At 41.9% G+C, this 19,819-nt stretch overlaps 1 protein-coding gene and 1 long non-coding RNA gene across 2 annotated transcripts in view; one reads left to right on the top strand and one right to left on the bottom strand.

Moving 5' to 3' along the window:
- The first annotated feature begins 643 nt into the window (after positions 1 to 643).
- LOC138854292 (uncharacterized) lies at positions 644 to 2,596 on the top strand. Its single transcript, XR_011393484.1, has 2 exons — positions 644 to 753; positions 1,561 to 2,596. It is a non-coding gene; the product is annotated as an uncharacterized lncRNA (long non-coding RNA).
- A 5,707-nt stretch (positions 2,597 to 8,303) lies between these two features.
- Positions 8,304 to 19,819, bottom strand: part of LOC128699141 (DBH-like monooxygenase protein 1) — a 39,354-nt gene continuing 27,838 nt past the window's right edge. The window contains exons 13-17 of the mRNA XM_070096640.1: positions 14,553 to 14,576; positions 12,997 to 13,127; positions 10,781 to 10,926; positions 10,444 to 10,621; positions 8,304 to 9,519 (exon numbers count right to left, since the gene is read on the bottom strand). Coding sequence (XP_069952741.1) covers positions 9,341 to 9,519; positions 10,444 to 10,621; positions 10,781 to 10,926; positions 12,997 to 13,127; positions 14,553 to 14,576 — 658 coding nt within the window. The 3' untranslated portion in view covers positions 8,304 to 9,340. The remainder of the gene's footprint in view (positions 9,520 to 10,443; positions 10,622 to 10,780; positions 10,927 to 12,996; positions 13,128 to 14,552; positions 14,577 to 19,819) is intronic.

Below are 19,819 nucleotides of genomic sequence, written 5' to 3'. Positions count from 1 at the left end.
GTATTCCATTTATCCTAACTTGTTCACGTTGTTCCACAGATTTCTGACCTTACCAATAACTAGAACAGTTGTGGAACAATCCTTTAGTGGGCTCAGAAACATGATGTCCGACCTTGGTTCTACAATGGGCGAGGATACATTGTCTGGGTTATCTTGGCTCTACATTGAAAGTAATAGATAACTTTGCTAGACTGAAGCCTAGAGTGATTCTTGTAGTTCCTTCACACCTTTTTTTTCACATTGCTTCGTTTTGTTTCCAATTTACTTTTAAAATAATTAAATACACATATTTTTTTGTTTTGAGACTGATGAGCTAACTGTCAAACTTCTTGTTTATTGTGTTTTGATTTTAAATGCAAAATAAAAATGTCTAATGAATTTAAAATGATTAGGTACGTGTCATAGCGTCTTATTTTTTATGTGCTCGCTTCCCCAAGCTTCAGAAACTGGCTACGTTACTGCACGTATTACCACTGCTGTCATCACCACCACCAGTACCCATCTTCACTGTTACCACCTGCACTACTATTATCCTCACCACCACCACCTGCAGTACCACTACTATCATCACCATCATCAGTATACCCATCTTCACTATTACCAACTTCCTTACCACTACTATTCTCACCACCTCCGCCACCACCAGTACCGCCCATCCACCACCCAATACCCAGCTAGGCTATATAAGAGGATCAAGGGGTGAGGCATCTCTAGACAGTGTTGGGACACACGGGCAAGAGGATGCGATATTCTGTAAGTAAATTTTCTTCAGTTTGATGTATTTGTTATTATAGTTTTTTCATATTTCATATTTATTCAGAACCTCTAAACCCGTAAAATAATTGAGAGCTCTTGTTTACAATAATGCAGTTTGGGAAAGTGGGAGATAACTTTGCAATTCAGTGTACGTTAATTTGCTAATATATAGCTGGGAAGTTTGGAGTGAATGAAAACTTGTTTGTGTAAACCCGTAGAAGACATAAACACGAACATTATGAGGCGCTGTGTATTGTTTGCAATCGTTTCATTACTATTTCGTGAGTCGAGTCCTCTTCAGCAGGTACAGAAATGGAGGAAGAATGTATTTTTATAGGGGTGAAAATGGCATATTCTGAACAATTCCAAGAGGAAAACTTACTGTCATGGACGTCGTGCATGCGCTCAAACGCCAGGCACGCGCCCTCTATGGCTTTCGTGGTCTATTGAATACCATAGCCACAGACGTGCGTCTCTGTGTAGTTCAATAAGGAGCGTTGCCTAGAATCATTTTGGGCCACCACACCGTCCCACCTTTTACCAACCTTGCCCGACCAGTCTTGAGTTGAGGAACACATACATACCTTACAATGCCTTTGTTGCTGGGGTTAGCCCCGGCTCTTTTTCCTTTTACTGTAGCTCTTTCCTCTTCCCCATCTATTCTTCAACTATCTCCACTTCCCTCTTCACCCCTAATGGGTCCTTGCCCGTGAGTTCTTTTGGTTCTCTGAAATTTTTTTTTTCCTCATTATTTGCTTATATTTTTTCTCTTATTCTTTTAATGATTTTCGGTCTCTCCTGCAGGTGAACTTCCTGGTGGTGGTGATGGTAGTGGTGGTGTTGGTGGGTGTTACCTTAGCCTACCCATCCAACCTGCCCGCTGGGGTCACCGCTGCAGACTGCCCAACCTACCCATTCTTCCCTTGTAGAGTTCCTGCCCAGCCTGCACAGCCTGCCAACCCTGCAAGCGTCACCTGCTACAACTTCCCCTTCTACAGCTGCTAGGTTTCATTACGTTTCTCCCTCCTTTTCCTTCCTTTCTCTCCCCGCTACATCGGCTCGAGTCCCTGCGCAAGGGACGGGGCAACACGCTTTCCTCATTTTGTGTTTGCGCTGAAAAAATAAAATCTGTCGCTAATTTTTCTAGGCAATGTTTAAGGTGGCGCTGTCGCGGCTGCCTCCGTAGTCAGTTAGCGTAGTGCGCTTGTCCTTTCTATGTCAGTGTAGTGCTAGCCCTGCTACACCTATGTAATCCTAGCTCTGCGCTTGTCCTAGACCTGTGTATTCCTAGTTCTGCGAGATCGCCATAACGTCGTTCTTGGCATCTTCTCCCCCACCCCCCAACTCTAGTCTCAGATATGTGCTGATGTGATAAAGTTGAAGCTGGACCTAATGGGCATGCAGCCACCAGGACACTTCCGTGGATTTTACGCTCACGAACGTCGATCATTGCTCCTACGTCACTCGTCCACTCCGCTTTCTACATCTACGAACGTCGACTTCTTCTCCTTCAGTGATTTCCGACCTCCTCTACATCAACGAATTCAGATCTCCTCTACTTCAATGATTTCAGACCTCCTTTTCGTCAAACAATTGAGCTCTCTACTATTTAAACGAACTCAGATATCCTTTACGTGTATATTCGCTGTCTTCGCTTATAGACAAATTTTAACTTATCTCCATTACATGTCTCGACATCGACCAAGTGGTAGCGCCATGACCTCACACCTGAAGGACCTGGGATCGATCCCAGGATAAGTGGTGAAACGCTGGGCATATTTTCTTACAGCTGTTGCCTCTGTTCACCCAGCAAAACGTAGGTACCTGATTGTGGGTTGCATCCCGGGGAAAAAAATTAAAGGATGGCATTGGAAATAAGACAGACACTTCAATGGCTTATTCCCGGGTTACTAACCCACCGGGTTAATAAATCAAACAAAATTATATCTTTATGGCTTATATATATATATATATATATATATATATATATATATATATATATATATATATATATATATATATATATATATATATATATATATATATAACCGAGGGACCCGATGGCATTAAATCACATTGACTTCATAAGGTTATCCTTGGTTAACTATATCTAATGTACTTTTTATATACCCACAACAGCTGTGAAGCCTCAAGGTCATTGTAAAATTATTATTTTTATTATTTTATGTTATCAGAGTGTAAATAAAACATTACAATCTCAAGAGATCGAATTGTATCTTACTTTTTCTTTAAAATGCAACTTGAGATGTATGATTTTTTGTTGTTGTTGTTGTTAAAGCATAAATAAAGGATATGTCGTGTATGCCGAGAGGTGTATGTCCCTCAGTGTGTATAATCTTAGAGTTTACTTTCATCCCCATTTCAGGGAATAAAATATTCTTGAGTGGTGGTGTTCAAGTTCTACTGTTCCCACTCAACCTTGTGGATAAACCAGCGTTTACCTGAGAGTGAAGTGGGTCAGCCTCTGGAAATACGATTGTTTTCCTTTTTGCTGCTTCCTCTAGACCAATTTTCTTTAAACGCGGAGGAATTGTGTAACTACTTATGTGTGACTGTACCTAAATAAACTTCCTTAATGAGATTGAAAGCCTATCGACTACATTAGGGTCATTACAACTACATTTAAATTATCAGGAAACTTTAATCCCTACACTAAGAGATATACACCTCTCAGTGTATATAATATTCGCTTATACTCCAGCAAAATTTTAATTTGTATAACAATAGCAACCTTGGTTGTGGGGGTGGGCAATGATTCTTAAATGTTCGTAATCCTCTTTTGTATCTCGTAACTGTTATTATTATATTAAGTAAGTTTTCATTTAGGCTTATTGTACATAGCGTACAAATATTTTTTTTATGGTCTTGAGGGCACCTAGATGTTACGCCACAAAATTGTGCATTATGTAGACTTTAAGAGCAAAAAGGCATAATGCCGTGACTGGAACTATACACTACTGCTACTACTAATATTACTACTACTAATCTTCCGCGTGCGGGATATTTGCGTAATGCAGAGTTAATCTAAGCAAGTGCTAAATCCGTAGGGTCACACAGAGAATGTGAGCCTTGCAAGGTAATCAAGGTTTGATCTAAGGAGGAGGCAGGGACTGTGGCTCTGATTCCTAACAACAAGGGGCTTGTATTGTCACCGCAGTTCTTGCAGGGATAGGATAGTTTACCCTGAATATCTCGTTTTCTCTCTCAAGAGTAGAGTCCAGGACAAACTTATGTAGATGACCTGTCCTTGTTACTTCACGGATTAAGTAAGTTTATTCAGGTATCATATGTAGCAGCATATATGTAGATTACCTAGGATAACCCACGAAAGACAGGCAAAGTGACTTATTTCCATTCGGGTCCTTGATTTCTACTGGGGAAGCAGTAGAATGTTAAGACTTCGTTCGGATTTTTAACCCCGGAGGGTTAGCCACCCAGGATAACCCAAGAAAGTCAGTGCGTCATCGAGGACTCTTAACTTATTTCCATTGGGGTCCTTAATCTTGTCCCCCAGGATGCGACCCACACCAGTCGACTTACACCCAGGTACCTATTTGCTGCTAGGTGAACAGGACAACAGGTGTAAGGAAACGTGTCGAAATGTTTCCACCCGCCGGGAATCGAACCCGGGCCGTCCGTGTGTGAAGCGGGAGCTTTAGCCACCAGGCCACCGGGCCACCCACCAGGCCACCAGGCCACCGGGCCACTTTTCATCTGTTTAAATATTGCGATATTCTTGAGGCTTGATACTCGATGGATCCCGGATTTTCCTGTATACAGGAGCACTCTGAAGAATCTATTTAATAGTTAGTCAAGCAGTCACTGAGAGTAGATGTTTAATTATAGTTAAGCACACAAGCGTCCGCGCGCAGGACCAGTTCACTCCTCACAATCTGATTGACTGCTGGTTCTGGGCGACGTTTTGCCCGCTTGTCTCACTCTCTGGTGTGAGAAAGGTGCTGTTGGTTAGTATTAATATTTGTAATGTAACCGTTGTTGGGTTGGGCTCTTAAATAGATAATTAGATCAATTATGTCGTTATGACTGATTACGTCTTCAAGAGTTTTAAGTTAAATACATTTCATTTGCAAGTTTATCTGGAGAGGGTTTCGGGGGTAAACGCCCCCGCGGCCCGGTCTGAGACAAGGCCTCATGGTGGATCAGGGTCTGATCAACCAGGCTGTTACTGCTGGCCGCACACAAGCTGACGTACGAACCACAGCCCGGTTGGTCAGGTACTGACTTTAGGTGCCTGTCCAGTGCCTTCTTGAAGACAGTCAGGGGTCTATTGGTAATCCCCTTTATGTATGCGGGAGGCAATTGAACAGTCTTGGGCCCCGAACACTTATTGTGTTGTCTCTCAGTGTACTCGTGGCGCCCCTGCTTTTCATCGGGGGAATGTTGCATCTCCTGCCGAGTCTTTTGCATTCATATGGAGTGATTTTCGTGTGCAGGTTTGGTACCAGTCCCTCCAGGACCTTCCAAGTGTATATTATCATGTATCTCTCTCGCCTGCGTTCGAGGGAACACAGATCAAGGACCTTCAACCGTTCCCAGTAGTTTAGGTGCCTAATCGCACTTATGTGTGCCGTGAAAGTTCTTTGTATACTCTCCAGGTCATCAATTTCGCCTACCATGAAGGGGGCCGTTAGTGTACAGCAGTATTCCAGCCTAAAGAGCACAAGCGATTTGAAGAGAATTCTCATGGTCTTGGCGACCCTAGTTTTGAAGGTTCTCTTTATCCATCCTATCATTTTACTAGCGGATGAGGTAGATACATTGTTGTGGTCTTTGAAGGTGAGATCCTCTGACATTATCACTCCCAGGTCCTTCACATTACTTTTCCGCTCTATTGTATGGTTAGAATTTGCGGTATACCCTGACACATTAATAAACTAATTTGATATAGCGTAGCTCTCCTGCTTTTGGCTGAGACCATGAAGATGACAACATTAATATCTTGTTGCAGGCCTTGCATTCACCTTCTAGCGGTTGCAGGGGTCGAGTCGCAGCTCCTGGCCTGTGATCTGCCGTAATGGAAACGGACACAATCTGGCTCTGCTTAACGTTATTAATAATTTCTGATGACATTATTTTGTGGATCGTTATGGAAAATATGTGTGATAAGGGAGTATGGCGATAAACTAAGTTAATTATGAATGAATCTAGTGTTATTGACAAGGGATATTAACTGTTACATGGGATATTGCGCATTGTTGACGGCCCCGTTCAGAGCAGGAGAAATATCGGAGCTGAAACGAATACTGAGATAGTATGCGGCCCATATAGAGCCAATAAAAGCATTTAAATTACTGGAACGCCTTAACGTCTTAAATATGTACTCAAGGGAGCGGATGAGAGAGAGAGATACAAGATAATTTATACCTGGAAAGTACTTGAGGCCTTTTCCCAAATCTGCACGCTGCTATAACAACATACTGGAGTGTGAGATATGGGAGGAAGTCCAGAATAAACCTTGTCAAAAGCAGGGGTGCTGTGAGCACAAAACTGGAACACTCTATCAACATCCGTGGCCCCAGAGTATTCAACATCTTACCAGAAGATATCAGAAACACTTCTGAGACAAGTATAGAAGTCTTCAACAGGAAGCTGGACAAGTAACTTCACTGGGTTCCAGATCAACCGGGCTGTGATGGATATGTGGGGCATTGGGCCACCAACAGCAGCAACCTGGTTGACCAGGCAAACACCAGACGAGCCTTACCCATGGCCGGGCTCCGGGAGCAGAAAAACTCTCGGAGATCATCGAAAGCATATATCAAAGGTATTGGATTGATATCATTTCTTAAGACATGTTACAGAGGGATTCAAAATTTTTCTGAAAAAAAGAATTGTATATTTTTCTCAACTGAGATCTTTTGGTCTTCTTCCGCGAGAATAGGATATATACTACGAATAGCGTATGTCTTTCTGGGTATATAAATCAAGCGTTTATTCTAAACCCAATTTTAGGGATTCAGATTTTGTTGATTAGTCTTGAACGAGAGATATATAGCTTTAGTGACCCTTAGAGCAGTCGATAGGCTTTAAGCTCAATTAACCAACCATAACCCACAATAACACAAGTAGTGTTATAGACACTAATACACATAAAACAGTACGGAAGATTTTTTAATGACGAAGTTTTACACATGTGAACGAACGCAGGCTTGAAAAAACGTGTGAATGTACTGCCTCAGTGTAATATTTCCCATCGCGTTTCTGGAGACTATTGACAGTGTGCACCTCCCACACACCGATGATGTGCTCAACGAAATATAATATAAAACACGTATAACAAGAAACTAGCAAGTTTAGACGACACATTTCTATTTACTTGGAGTGTCCGAGCAGCAAGTCATTGAATTCATATCCACGAGAATCTCCCCAGCAATGGATCCGCTGACACCAAAACAAGATTTCGTGACCCATCATAACATTCCGTATTAATTTCAAGTGTGCCGGGCCCCGGTTACGCTGACCTCCAGGAACACCCTCCAGGTATGTTCCCTCCTGACGTGAGGTGGGATCACGAACCATTGCAGATCCCGCTGATCTTTGTGTAGAATCACCAGAAGACACGATCAGACATCGATCAGACATCGATCAGACATCGATCAGACATCGATCAGACATCGCAACACAGAGAACCTCAGAACCCTGGTTACTCTCGAGTCTCGAGGAAGAAAACCAATTTTCTCTTCTCTTTTTCGACGACGAACTAACAAAAAAAAATAAATCTGGCTAAAGCACGTTTCATTTCGCCAATTTATATTTAACAAATTGGTTTTTAATCAATAACTGGAGAAGCTTAAAACCAAAAAGTATCTTAATTAGAGAATTATATGCATTAAGCTTGGGCTGTGCAGATGCCAATTTGATCCAAGGAAATAGAGGATAACGGTTAATACATCCAATGTATTAAAGTTTACTTCAATTCTTTATTTAGGTGAAGACATATACAAAATTTATCATATTTAGAATTTATTAACTGAATAATAAAGCTGACAGTTTATAATGCCTGATATATTAGCAATTTGTGAAGGAAAAATAAGTTTATGCCTTATATATATATATATATATATATATATATATATATATATATATATATATATATATATATATATATATATATATATATATATATATATATTTATATATATATATATATATATATATATATATATATATATATATATATATATATATATATATATATATATATATATATATATATATATATATATATATATATATATATATATATATATATATATATCGTGTCAGATAATTAAAACTTGAGATTTTGGTTTAAATAGCAACGCTCTTCTTGCCGAATAAGGCAAGTGAAAATTTGTGTATGCAATAATATCGCAAAAATTATTGTGAACCTAACGAGAAAAATATATTTTATTGTGTTTGTTTATTATTAAATTATTGTAAAATTTTCTAAAATATATTTAGTTGGATTAGGCTAAATTAAATTGCGCTTGTTATAATAAGGTTAGGTAAGTTTTCTAAGTTTCTTTTGGTACAAAATTATTAGTTTTTACATTAACATAAATTAAAAAAATACATCTCTAAACGTATAGGAGAAAATTTTAGAATGGATTCAATTTTAAATGAGCTCCTGAAGTGACTAATTTTATCTATTCGGCACGGCATATATATATTGGAAAGCACTAAATGCGCAAGATTCTTCAAGCGTTACCATGTATACAAGTTCTTAGTGACGGCATCTAAGATACTGTCTTTAATTAATTCTTCAAGACATTAAATATATTTCCCATACTCAGATTATTTTATTACTTTCTTTATTCCGTAAATCAGGACTCGGTCGTGGGAAGGGTGTGTGGAAGAGCGGGGGCATTGACCCCCAAAATCGACCCAAGGTTGATGTTTCGTTGAAAGATGTAGCAAACTGGTAGGTAGTGCCGGTATCTTGGGTAGCTTGAAGAACAGGTTAAGACAGTTTTACGAGTAAAGTGTTTGTGTGTAAGAAAGAACTACCTACCCTGGGCTGGTAAGCCTCCTGCAATAGCTGGTAGAAATCGGGTGCATTCTCCTCCCTCTGTACTCAGTACCCTAAGATATGGCACTAAGTACCGACAAATGTGTAAATAAGACACATGTCTAGCACCGGGGTGTTAAAATGTGTAAATAAGACACATGTCTAGCACCGGGGTGTTAAAATGTAATATAAAACTAAAACTTCTGTGGGTTTAACCTTCAGGAAATAACGCGTCTTAAACCCCACGATAACACGTTTAGTGGTTTAACATCAGCTGGCCTGCCCTAGCCAGCTCTCTCACTACGTTTAAACAAAAGTCTAACTGTAAGGGAATGAATTATGAGATGTAGTGATGCACTGACGGGAATCCTGAGCCCAGTATATTGCAACAAATAAGACTGATAGTGGCCAAGGCATCGTTAGTTAAGATCTAAAGAGGGTAGAACAGATTCAAGTGTGTTGGTAATACTGAGTGTTGCAGGGGTGTATTAGTCTATTGTTGAGTGTTGCCGGGGAGATGAATCTATTACTGGGTGTTGCAGAGTTGACTGTCTATTGCAGGGTGTGCAGGAGGCAGGTCAGGAGCAGACACACGCAGAGGAGAGCTACCCCTGCCCCTCCTCCCTGCTGGAAGGGACTATTCGCCCCTGCCAGGGGTCCGACGGAGGCTCCGCTTGCCGTTGACGTCACGCGCTTCTTCGATGACGTCTCTGGCGTCGTCGACGATGTCACTGTCAGGGACAGAAACAATGACGTCATGAAAATAAAGAACAGTAAAGCCACTGATGACCTTTAAAAGAGGGAGCCTTGATTTTAGAAAAAGTTGCCGGAACACTCTTTCCCTGTAAAGCTACAGGGGGCACGATCTTCCTGTAAAGTTACAAGGGGGCACGATTCCCCTGTAAAGCTACAGGGGGGCACGATCTTCCTGTAAAGTTACAAGGGGGCACGATCTTCCTGTAAAGTTACAAGGGGGCACGATTCCCCTGTAAAGCTACAGGGGGGCACGATCTTCCTGTAAAGTTACAAGGGGGCACGATTCCCCTGTAAGGCTACAGGGGGGCACGATCTTCCTGTAAAGTTACAAGGGGGCACGATTCCCCTGTAAAGCTACAGGGGGGCACGATCTTCCTGTAAAGTTACAAGGGGGCACGATTCCCCTGTAAAGCTACAGGGGGGCACGATCTTCCTGTAAAGTTACAAGGGGGTATGATTCCCCTGTAAAGCTACAGGGGGGGCACGATCTTCCTGTAAAGTTACGGGGGGGGAAGATATTCCTGTAATGTTACAAGGGGGCACGATTCCCATGTAAAGCTACAGGGGAGCACGATCTTCCTGTAAAGTTACAAGGGGCACGATCTCCCTGTAAAGTTACAAGGGGACGCGATTCCCCTGTAAAGCTACAGGGGGGCACGATCTTCCTGTAAAGTTACAAGGGGCACGATCTCCCTGTAAAGTTACAAGGGGGCACGATTCCCCTGTAAAGCTACAGGGAGGCACGATCTCCCTGTAAAGTTACAAGGGGGCACGATTCCCCTGTAAAGCTACAGGGAGGCACGATCTCCCTGTAAAGTTACAAGGGGGCACGATCTCCCTGTAAAGTTATAGGAAGCGCACGATCTCCTTGTAAAGTTACCTGCTGACACCTATCTTACCTTTGGGTGAAGGCTGGTTCTGGGTGCTAGTGGTTTCAGAATCCACCTTGTGGTAAGCTTCCTTGTCGACATCAAAGTGATGTCGGTCGCCCTTCTCCGGGTGTGACATCCCCGTGTGTCCACACTCTGACCCCAGCTGCTTGATACCAACGAAGTCAGGGTAGCTGCATAACTCCTCCTGAAGAACGTGGGGTATGCCAGCTTAAGTCTCGATTTTTATACCTCAACTCAAGCACACTTTACCATTTCAAAAGGAGGGTAAAAAGTACTTTTCATATCGTGAATAAGACCCATCATCTACTTGAATAAAACTTACACCATCTACTTGGATACTTACACCATCTACTATGGGTTTACCCATGTAATGGCAGAAGATTTTATGTATGTCGTACGACACCTGGTCCTGGAATGAGGTTACCAGCTGTTCATCCTGCCAGGTGGCGTTACTGTAGAGGATGTCGTACAGGGAAGTGTTGCGCAGTGCTGCCAACCACAAGAGTAAAAGTTGGAATGAATTGCGATTAGGTAACTTCAGCCGAAGCTCATATAGAGATAAATTTACTACTACTGCTACTACTACTATTACTATTACTACTAGTACTATTAATACTACTATTACTACTACTACTACTATTGCTACTAATACTATTACTACTACTACTACTATTACTATTACTACTAGTACTATTAATACTACTATTACTACTACTACTACTATTGCTATTAATACTATTACTACTACTACTACCACTACTACTACTGCTGCTACTACTACTACTACTACTGCTACTGCTACTACTACTACTACTACTACTACTACTACTACTACTACTACTACTTCTACAGTTACTATACAGCTACACCAGGAGGAAGATAATCTCATAGGAAACAATATTACTAGAGAGCCAAAGTGGTATAGTGCACCAGCGAGCGCTGGACACAATGCGTATGACATGACAATAGGGATATCTGGAAGCACATACCTCTCCGTGGGACCCGAGAGAAAGAGAGAGAGAGAGAGAGAGAGAGAGAGAGAGGGCTGAGGCACTGTGTGTCACCAATTAGATGTGTGGAAGACAGGAAATGTAATCTTAGGGTGAACAAAAGGGACAGATAGGAAACGTTAATCTACAGACCGGTGTCACTGATATCCATACTATGTAAAGCTATGAAGAAAATCATCAGGAGAAGAATGATGAAGCACTTAGAAAGGATCGGGTTCATAAACGAAAACCAGTACATTAGAGATGGTAAATACATACAGTCTTACCGACCTATTTGAGTTGTACGACAAGGTAGCAGAAATGAGGCAGGAGAGAAATGTATGGATAGATTGTATATTTTTGAACTATAAGAAGACTTTTGAAACAATACTACGTACGAGACGGGGCCAAAAGCTAGAAGAGCAGGCAGGAATAAAGGTAAAAGCACTACAATGAATCAAGGAATACCTAACAGGGAGGAAACATTGACTTATTATCCGAGGAGTCGGAATAATCGCGAGTGACGAGTGGGGTTCCACAAGGATCAGTACTAGGCTCAGTACTATCTATTTCTTGTATATGTTAATGACATGATGGAAAAGATGTATAAATATTGGCAAATGACGTGAAACTAATGAGGAGAAGACAAAGAGGTGAAGGCCAGAAAAGACAACGGAGAGACCTGGACTGGCTACAGGCCAGGTCTGACAATTGGTTACTGGAATTTAACCCCAGTAAATAAAAAGTTATGAAAACTGGGGAAGGGCAAAGAAAACCGCAGATGGAATACAGGCTCGGGGGACAAACACTGCAAAAATCACCCATTAAGAAGGACCTCGGGGTGAGTATTGTACCGAGTATATCACCTGAGGCGCACATTAACCGAATAACTGCTGCAGCAAATGCTTGTCTGGCAAATGTAAGATTAACTTTTACAAACCTAAGTAAGGAGTCATTTACGATATTACACGGCTTACAACAGACCCATACTGAGTATGCAGCACCTGTATCAAACCCACAACTTGTCAAACATGTCAAGAAATTGGAGATAAAGACTAGTCCCAGAGCTAAGGGGTATGTCCTGTGAGGAGAGATTAATGCTCAACCTGATGACCCTACAGAAAAGAAAGACTAGGGATGTTATGATATTAACGTATAACAAACTGAGAGGAATTGATAGAGTGGACAGGATAGAGTGTTTGAGAGGTGGGAAACAGGTACACGAGGGCACAGCTGGAAGTTGAAAACACAGATGAGTGACAGGAATGTTAGGAAATATTTCTTCAGTCTTAGAATTGTCAGGAAGTGGAACGACCTAGACAGTAGAGTGGTAGAGACAGGATGCAAACCTAACTTTACGAAGAGGTACCACAAGGCTCTCGAAACCAGGAGAGAGTGAAGGGGAGGGACCAGGAGCCAAGATTCGACATCCGCAACCAAAGAAAGGCCAACAGATAACAAGAGCACAGAAAACATGGAACCAGAGAGAACGGAGAACGGAAAAAAAAGAAAGAACAAGAGAACACTCAAACACAAAGAACAAGAACACCTCACATTCCGCAGAACTCACCGTCTAACTGCTGTACAATGACAGACTTCAGGTTAAGATGAAAATCATATGAGATGTTAGGTAGTTCGAGGTTCCCCTTCAACAGGTCATGGACCATCCTGGTCTCCTGTTCCTCGTCAATCTCTTTGGTACTGAACAACGGCCGCAGAGGACATGTGGTGGAGAGTGAATTTTGAAGTTTTCATAAAGTGACTTAGGATTTAGAACATTCCTACAGTCAATGAACTCAGATTAAGTCGTAATAAACAGAAAAATGAACGGGAGGCTCGAACCGCTTCCAATAATTGACCGCCTAACGCTCTACCAGTAGCCGAGGAGGTAGAGCGTTGGACAGTCAATTAATGGACCGCGGTTCGCGTTTCCCGTTCATCTTTCCGTTTACTCGTTCCTATTGTTAGTTTAGAGTATAGAACGGGCCTATAATTCTTTGAGAATTTTGAATGTTTTTAAACTTGATTTAGAATTTTGAAACCTTCCCATAGTAGCCGTAAAAATTAGAACGCTTTTGCAATGAATTTTGAACATTCCTATAAGTGCTTTAGAATTTAGAATCGTTCACCTAATTTCCTTAGAGTCTAGAACGTTTATGCTTTATTCTTCCTAGAATGAGTCTAAAATTAACATTTATCTAGAATGTTAAAAATTCAGTGGGTGTTAAACCCGTAGGGGTAATGCAGCGCCTTGGATGGAGTGTAGTCAAGAAATGGGAGGGGAAGTGGCTCTAGTTCCTTGGATCAAGAGCCCTTCACCTGCCATGAGGTTGCAGTGCAAAATGTTTATTATGGGAGGATGGGGGGGGGTAACGTTTCGCTCTCCAAACGAAGAGCGAAGCGTTGTTCACTATAGAGGCTTGTTCAGCGAAATGTTCAGTAACATGTTCTAGAGGCTTGTTCTACGATGCAGTCTTTAACTGGTTCGTTAATTGGGTTTGAAGCCTATCGGCGCTATGTGGTGGGTGACTGACTCTGACCGTAACCTGTTCATGACCTGTCAAGAATATTCTGATCCCTGGAACAGGGATTAAACTAAATACTCGGTGTATACACACACTGAGAGACATACAACACTCGGTGTATACACACACTGAGAGACATACAACACTCGGTGTATACACACACTGAGAGACATACAACACTCGGTGTATACACACACTGAGAGACATACAACACTCGGTGTATACACACTCTGAGAGACATACAACACTCGGTGTATACACACACTGAGAGACATACAACACTCGGTGTATACACACACTGAGAGACATACAACACTCGGTGTATACACACTCTGAGAGACATACAACACTCGGTGTATACACACTCTGAGAGACATACAACACTCGGTGTATACACACTCTGAGAGACATACAACACTCGGTGTATACACACACTGAGAGACATACAACACTCGGTGTATACACACACTGAGAGACATACAACACTCGGTGTATACACACACTGAGAGACATACAACACTCGGTGTATACACACTCTGAGAGACATACAACACTCGGTGTATACACACACTAAGAGACATACAACACGGTATATACTCACTGGTAGAAATTGATTTTCTTGTCACTGCAAGGGAATAAAAAATAAAAAAAAATTAATAAAAATTAGTAAATATAATAGTGAAAATGATAATAACGATAATGACGAAATTAGTAATGGCTATAAAAGACTGTTGAATAGACTTCAGGATGTACATGTTTATAGAGGGGCCACAGATATATCAGATCACTTTCTAGTTGTAGCTACACTGAGAGTAAAAGGTAGATGGGATACAAGGAGAATAGAAGCATCAGGGAAGAGAGAGGTGAAGGTTTATAAACTAAAAGAGGAGGCAGTTAGGGTAAGATATAAACAGCTATTGGAGGATAGATGGGCTAATGAGAGCATAGGCAATGGGGTCGAAGAGGTATGGGGTAGGTTTAAAAATGTAGTGTTAGAGTGTTCAGCAGAAGTTTGTGGTTACAGGAAAGTGGGTGCGGGAGGGAAGAGGAGCGATTGGTGGAATGATGATGTGAAGAGAGTAGTAAGGGAGAAAAAGTTAGCATATGAGAAGTTTTTACAAAGTAGAAGTGATGCAAGGAGGGAAGAGAATATGGAGAAAAAGAGAGAGGTTAAGAGAGTGGTGAAGCAATGTAAAAAGAGAGCAAATGAGAGAGTGGGTGAGATGTTATCAACAAATTTTGTTGAAAATAAGAAAAAGTTTTGGAGTGAGATTAACAAGTTAAGGAAGCCTAGAGAACAAATGGATTTGTCAGTTAAAAATAGGAGAGGAGAGTTATTAAATGGAGAGTTAGAGGTATTGGGAAGATGGAGGGAATATTTCGAGGAATTGTTAAATGTTGATGAAGATAGGGAAGCTGTGATTTCGTGTATAGGGCAAGGAGGAATAACATCTTGTAGGAGTGAGGAAGAGCCAGTTGTGAGTGTGGGGGAAGTTCGTGAGGCAGTAGGTAAAATGAAAAGGGGTAAGGCAGCCGGGATTGATGGGATAAAGATAGAAATGTTAAAAGCAGGTGGGGATATAGTTTTGGAGTGGTTGGTGCAATTATTTAATAAATGTATGGAAGAGGGTAAGGTACCTAGGGATTGGCAGAGAGCATGCATAGTTCCTTTGTATAAAGGCAAAGGGGACAAAAGAGAGTGCAAAAAATATAGGGGGATAAGTCTGTTGAGTATACCTGGTAAAGTGTGTGGTAGAGTTATTACTGAAAGAATTAAGAGTAAGACGGAGAATAGGATAGCAGATGAACAAGGAGGCTTTAGGAAAGGTAGGGGGTGTGTGGACCAGGTGTTTACAGTGAAACATATAAGTGAACAGTATTTAGATAAGGCTAAAGAGGTCTTTGTGGCATTTATGGATTTGGAAAAGGCGTATGACAGGGTGGATAAGGGGGCAATGTGGCAGATGTTGCAGATGTATGGTGTAGGAGGTAGGTTACTGAAAGCAGTGAAGAGTTTTTACGAGGATAGTGAGGCTCAAGTTAGAGTATGTAGGAAAGAGGGAAATTATTTCCCAGTAAAAGTAGGCCTTAGACAAGGAGGTGTGATGTCACCGTGGTTGTTTAATATATTTATAGATGGGGTTGTAAGAGAAGTAAATGCGAGGGTCTTGGCAAGAGGCGTGGAGTTAAAAGATAAAGAATCACACATAAAGTGGGAATTGTTACAGTTGCTCTTTGCTGATGACACTGTGCTCTTGGGAGTTTCTGAAGAGAAGTTGCAGAGATTGGTGGATGAATTTGGTAGGGTGTGCAAAAGAAGAAAATTAAAATTGAATACTGGAAAGAGTAAGGTTATGAGGATAACAAAAAGATTAGGTGATGAAAGATTGGATATCAGATTGGAGGGAGAGAGTATGGAGGAGGTGAATGTATTCCGATATTTGGGAGTGGACGTGTCAGCGGATGGGTCTATGAAAGATGAGGTGAATCATAGAATTGATGAGGGGAAAAGGGTGAGTGGTGCACGTAGGAGTCTGTGGACACAAAGAACTTTGTCCTTGGAGGCAAAAAGGGGAATGTATGAGAGTATAGTTTTACCAAAGCTCTTATATGGGTGTGAAGCATGGGTGATGAATGTTGCAGCGAGGAGAAGGCTGGAGGCAGTGGAGATGTCATGTCTGACGGAAATGTGTGGTGTGAATATAATGCAGAGAATTCGTAGTTTGGAAGTTAGGAGGAGGTGCGGGATTACCAAAACTGTTGTCCAGAGGGCTGAGGAAGGGTTGTTGAGGTGGTTCGGACATGTAGAGAGAATGGAGCGAAACAGAGTGATTTCAAGAGTGTATCAGTCTGTAGTGGAAGGAAGGCGGGGTAGAGGTCGGCCTAGGAAAGGTTGGAGGGAGGGGGTAAAGAAGGTTTTGTGTGCGAGGGGCTTGGACTTCCAGCAGGCATGCGTGAGCGTGCTTGATAGGAGTGAATGGAGACAAATGGTTTTTAATTCTTGACGTACTGTTGGAGTGTGAGCAAAGTAACATTTATGAAGGGATTCAGGGAAACCGGCAGGCCGGACTTGAGTCCTGGAGATGGGAAGTACAGTGCCTGCACTCTGAAGGAGGGGTGTTAATGTTGCAGTTTAAAAACTGTAGTGTAAAGCACCCTTCTGGCAAGACAGTGATGGAGTGAATGATGGTGAAAGTTTTTCTTTTTCGGGCCACCCTGCCTTGGTGGGAATCGGCCAGTGTGATAATAAAATAAAAATATCATAATAATAATTAGTATTTTATTATATATTATTATCATTTAAATACTACTATACTGCTACTACTACTACTACTACTACTACTGCTACTACTACTGCTACTACTACTACTACTACTACTACTACTACTACTACTACTGCTACTACTACTGCTACTACTACTACTACTACTACTACTACTACTACTGCTACTACTACTACTACTACTACTACTACTACTACTACTACTACTACTGCTACTACTACTACTACTACTACTACTACTACTACTACTACTGCTACTACTACTACTACTACTACTACTACTACTACTGCTACTACTACTACTACTACTGCTACTACTACTACTACTACTACTACTACTACTACTGCTACTACTACTACTACTACTACTACTACTACTACTACTGCTACTACTACTACTACTACTGCTACTACTACTACTACTACTACTACTACTACTACTACTACTACTACTACTACTGCTACTACTACTACTGCTACTACTACTACTACTACTACTACTACTACTACTACTGCTACTACTACTACTACTACTACTACTACTACTACTACTACTACTACTACTACTGCTACTACTACTACTACTACTACTACTACTACTACTACTACTACTACTACTACTACTACTGCTACTACTACTACTACTACTACTACTACTACTACTACTACTGCTACTACTACTACTACTACTACTACTACTACTACTGCTACTAATAATAATAATTATAATAATAGTTGATGAAGTCATAAAAAGAACGTTATGGAACATGGAACCGGGAGAAGGGAAAACTGACTCTAACTCCTTAGAACAAGAATCTGTAACCAGTTAACCTGTTGCAATAAAGACACACACACACACGGAGAGGTGGGGTACACCACCAAGTGCTGGACAAAATACACACAACCGAGGAAGAAGTGAAGAGGCTTCTGAGTGAGCTAGATACCTCAAAGGCAATGGGGCCAGATAACATCTCCCCATGGATCCTGAGAGAGGGAGCAGAGGCGCTATGTGTACCCCTAACAACAATATTCAACACATCTATCGAAACAGGGAGATTGCCTGAGGCATGGAAGACAGCAAATGTAGTCCCAATCTTTAAAAAAGGAGACAGACATGAAGCACTAAACTACAGACCGGTGTCACTGACATATATAGTATGCAAAGTCATGGAGAAGATTATCAGGAGAAGAGTGGTGGAACACCTAGAAAGGAATGATCTCATCAACAGCAGCCGATATGGTTTCAGGGACGGGAAATCCTGTGTTACAAACCTACTGGAGTTCTATGACATAGTGACAGCACTAAGACAAGAGAGAGAGGGGTGGGTGGATTGCATTTTCTTGGACTGCAAGAAGACGTTTGACACAGTTCCACACAAGAGATTAGTGTAAAAACTGGAGGACCAAGCAGGGATAACAGGGAAGGCACTACAATGTATCAGGGAATACTTGTCAGGAAGACAGCAGCGAGTCATGGTACGTGGCGAGGTGTCAGAGTGGGAGCCTGTGACCAGCGGGGTCCCACAGGGGTCAATTCTAGGACCAGTGTTTCTGGTATTTGTGAACGACATGACAGAAGGAATAAACTCCGAGGTGTCCCTGCTCGCAGATGACGTGAAGTTGATGAGAAGAATTCATTCGACCGAAGACCAGGCAGAACTACAAAGGGATCTGGACAGGCTGCAGACCTGGTCCAGCAGTTGGCTCCTGAAGTTCAATCCCACCAAGTGCAAAGTCATGAAGATTGGGGAAGGGCAAAGAAGACCGCAGACGGAGTACAGTCTAGGGGGCCAGAGACTACAAACCTCACTCAAGGAAAAAGATCTTGAGGTGAGTGTAACACCAGGCACATCTCCTGAAGCGCCCATCAACCAAATAACTGCTGCAGCATATGGGCGCCTAGCAAACCTCAGAACAGCATTCCGACATCTTAATAAGGAATCGTTCAGGACCCTGTACAGCGTGTACGTTAGACCCATATTGGAGTTTGCGGCACCAGTTTGGAACCCACACCTAGTCAAGCACGTAAAGAAACTAGAGAAAGTGCAAAAGTTTGCAACAAGACTAGTCCCAGAGCTAAGAGGTAAGTCCTACGAGGAGAGGTTAAGGGAAATTGACCTGACGACACTGAAGGACAGGAGAGATAGGGGGGGGGAGATGATAACGACATACAAAATACTGAGAGGAATTGACAAGGTGGACAAAGACAGGATATTCCAGAGATGGGACACAACAACAAGGGGACACAGTTGGAAGTTGAAGACACAGATGAATCACAGGGATGTTAGGAAGTATTTCTTCAGCCACAGAGTAGTCAGGAAGTGGAATAGTTTGGGAAGCGATGTAGTGGAGGCAGGATCCCTACTCAGCTTTAAGCAGAGGTATGATGAAGCTCACGGTTCAAGGAGAGTGACCTAGTGGCGGCCAGTGAAGAGGCGGGGCCAGGAGCTTGGACTCGACCTCTTCAACCTCAACTAGGTGAGTACAACTAGGTGAATACACGCACACACACACACACACACACACACACACACACACACACACACACACACACACACACACACACACACACACACACACAATAC

The sequence above is a fragment of the Cherax quadricarinatus genome, chromosome 54, assembly GCF_038502225.1.
Source record: "Cherax quadricarinatus isolate ZL_2023a chromosome 54, ASM3850222v1, whole genome shotgun sequence".
Lineage (NCBI taxonomy): Eukaryota > Metazoa > Arthropoda > Malacostraca > Decapoda > Parastacidae > Cherax > Cherax quadricarinatus.
This window is presented reverse-complemented; position numbering and strand designations above follow the sequence as displayed.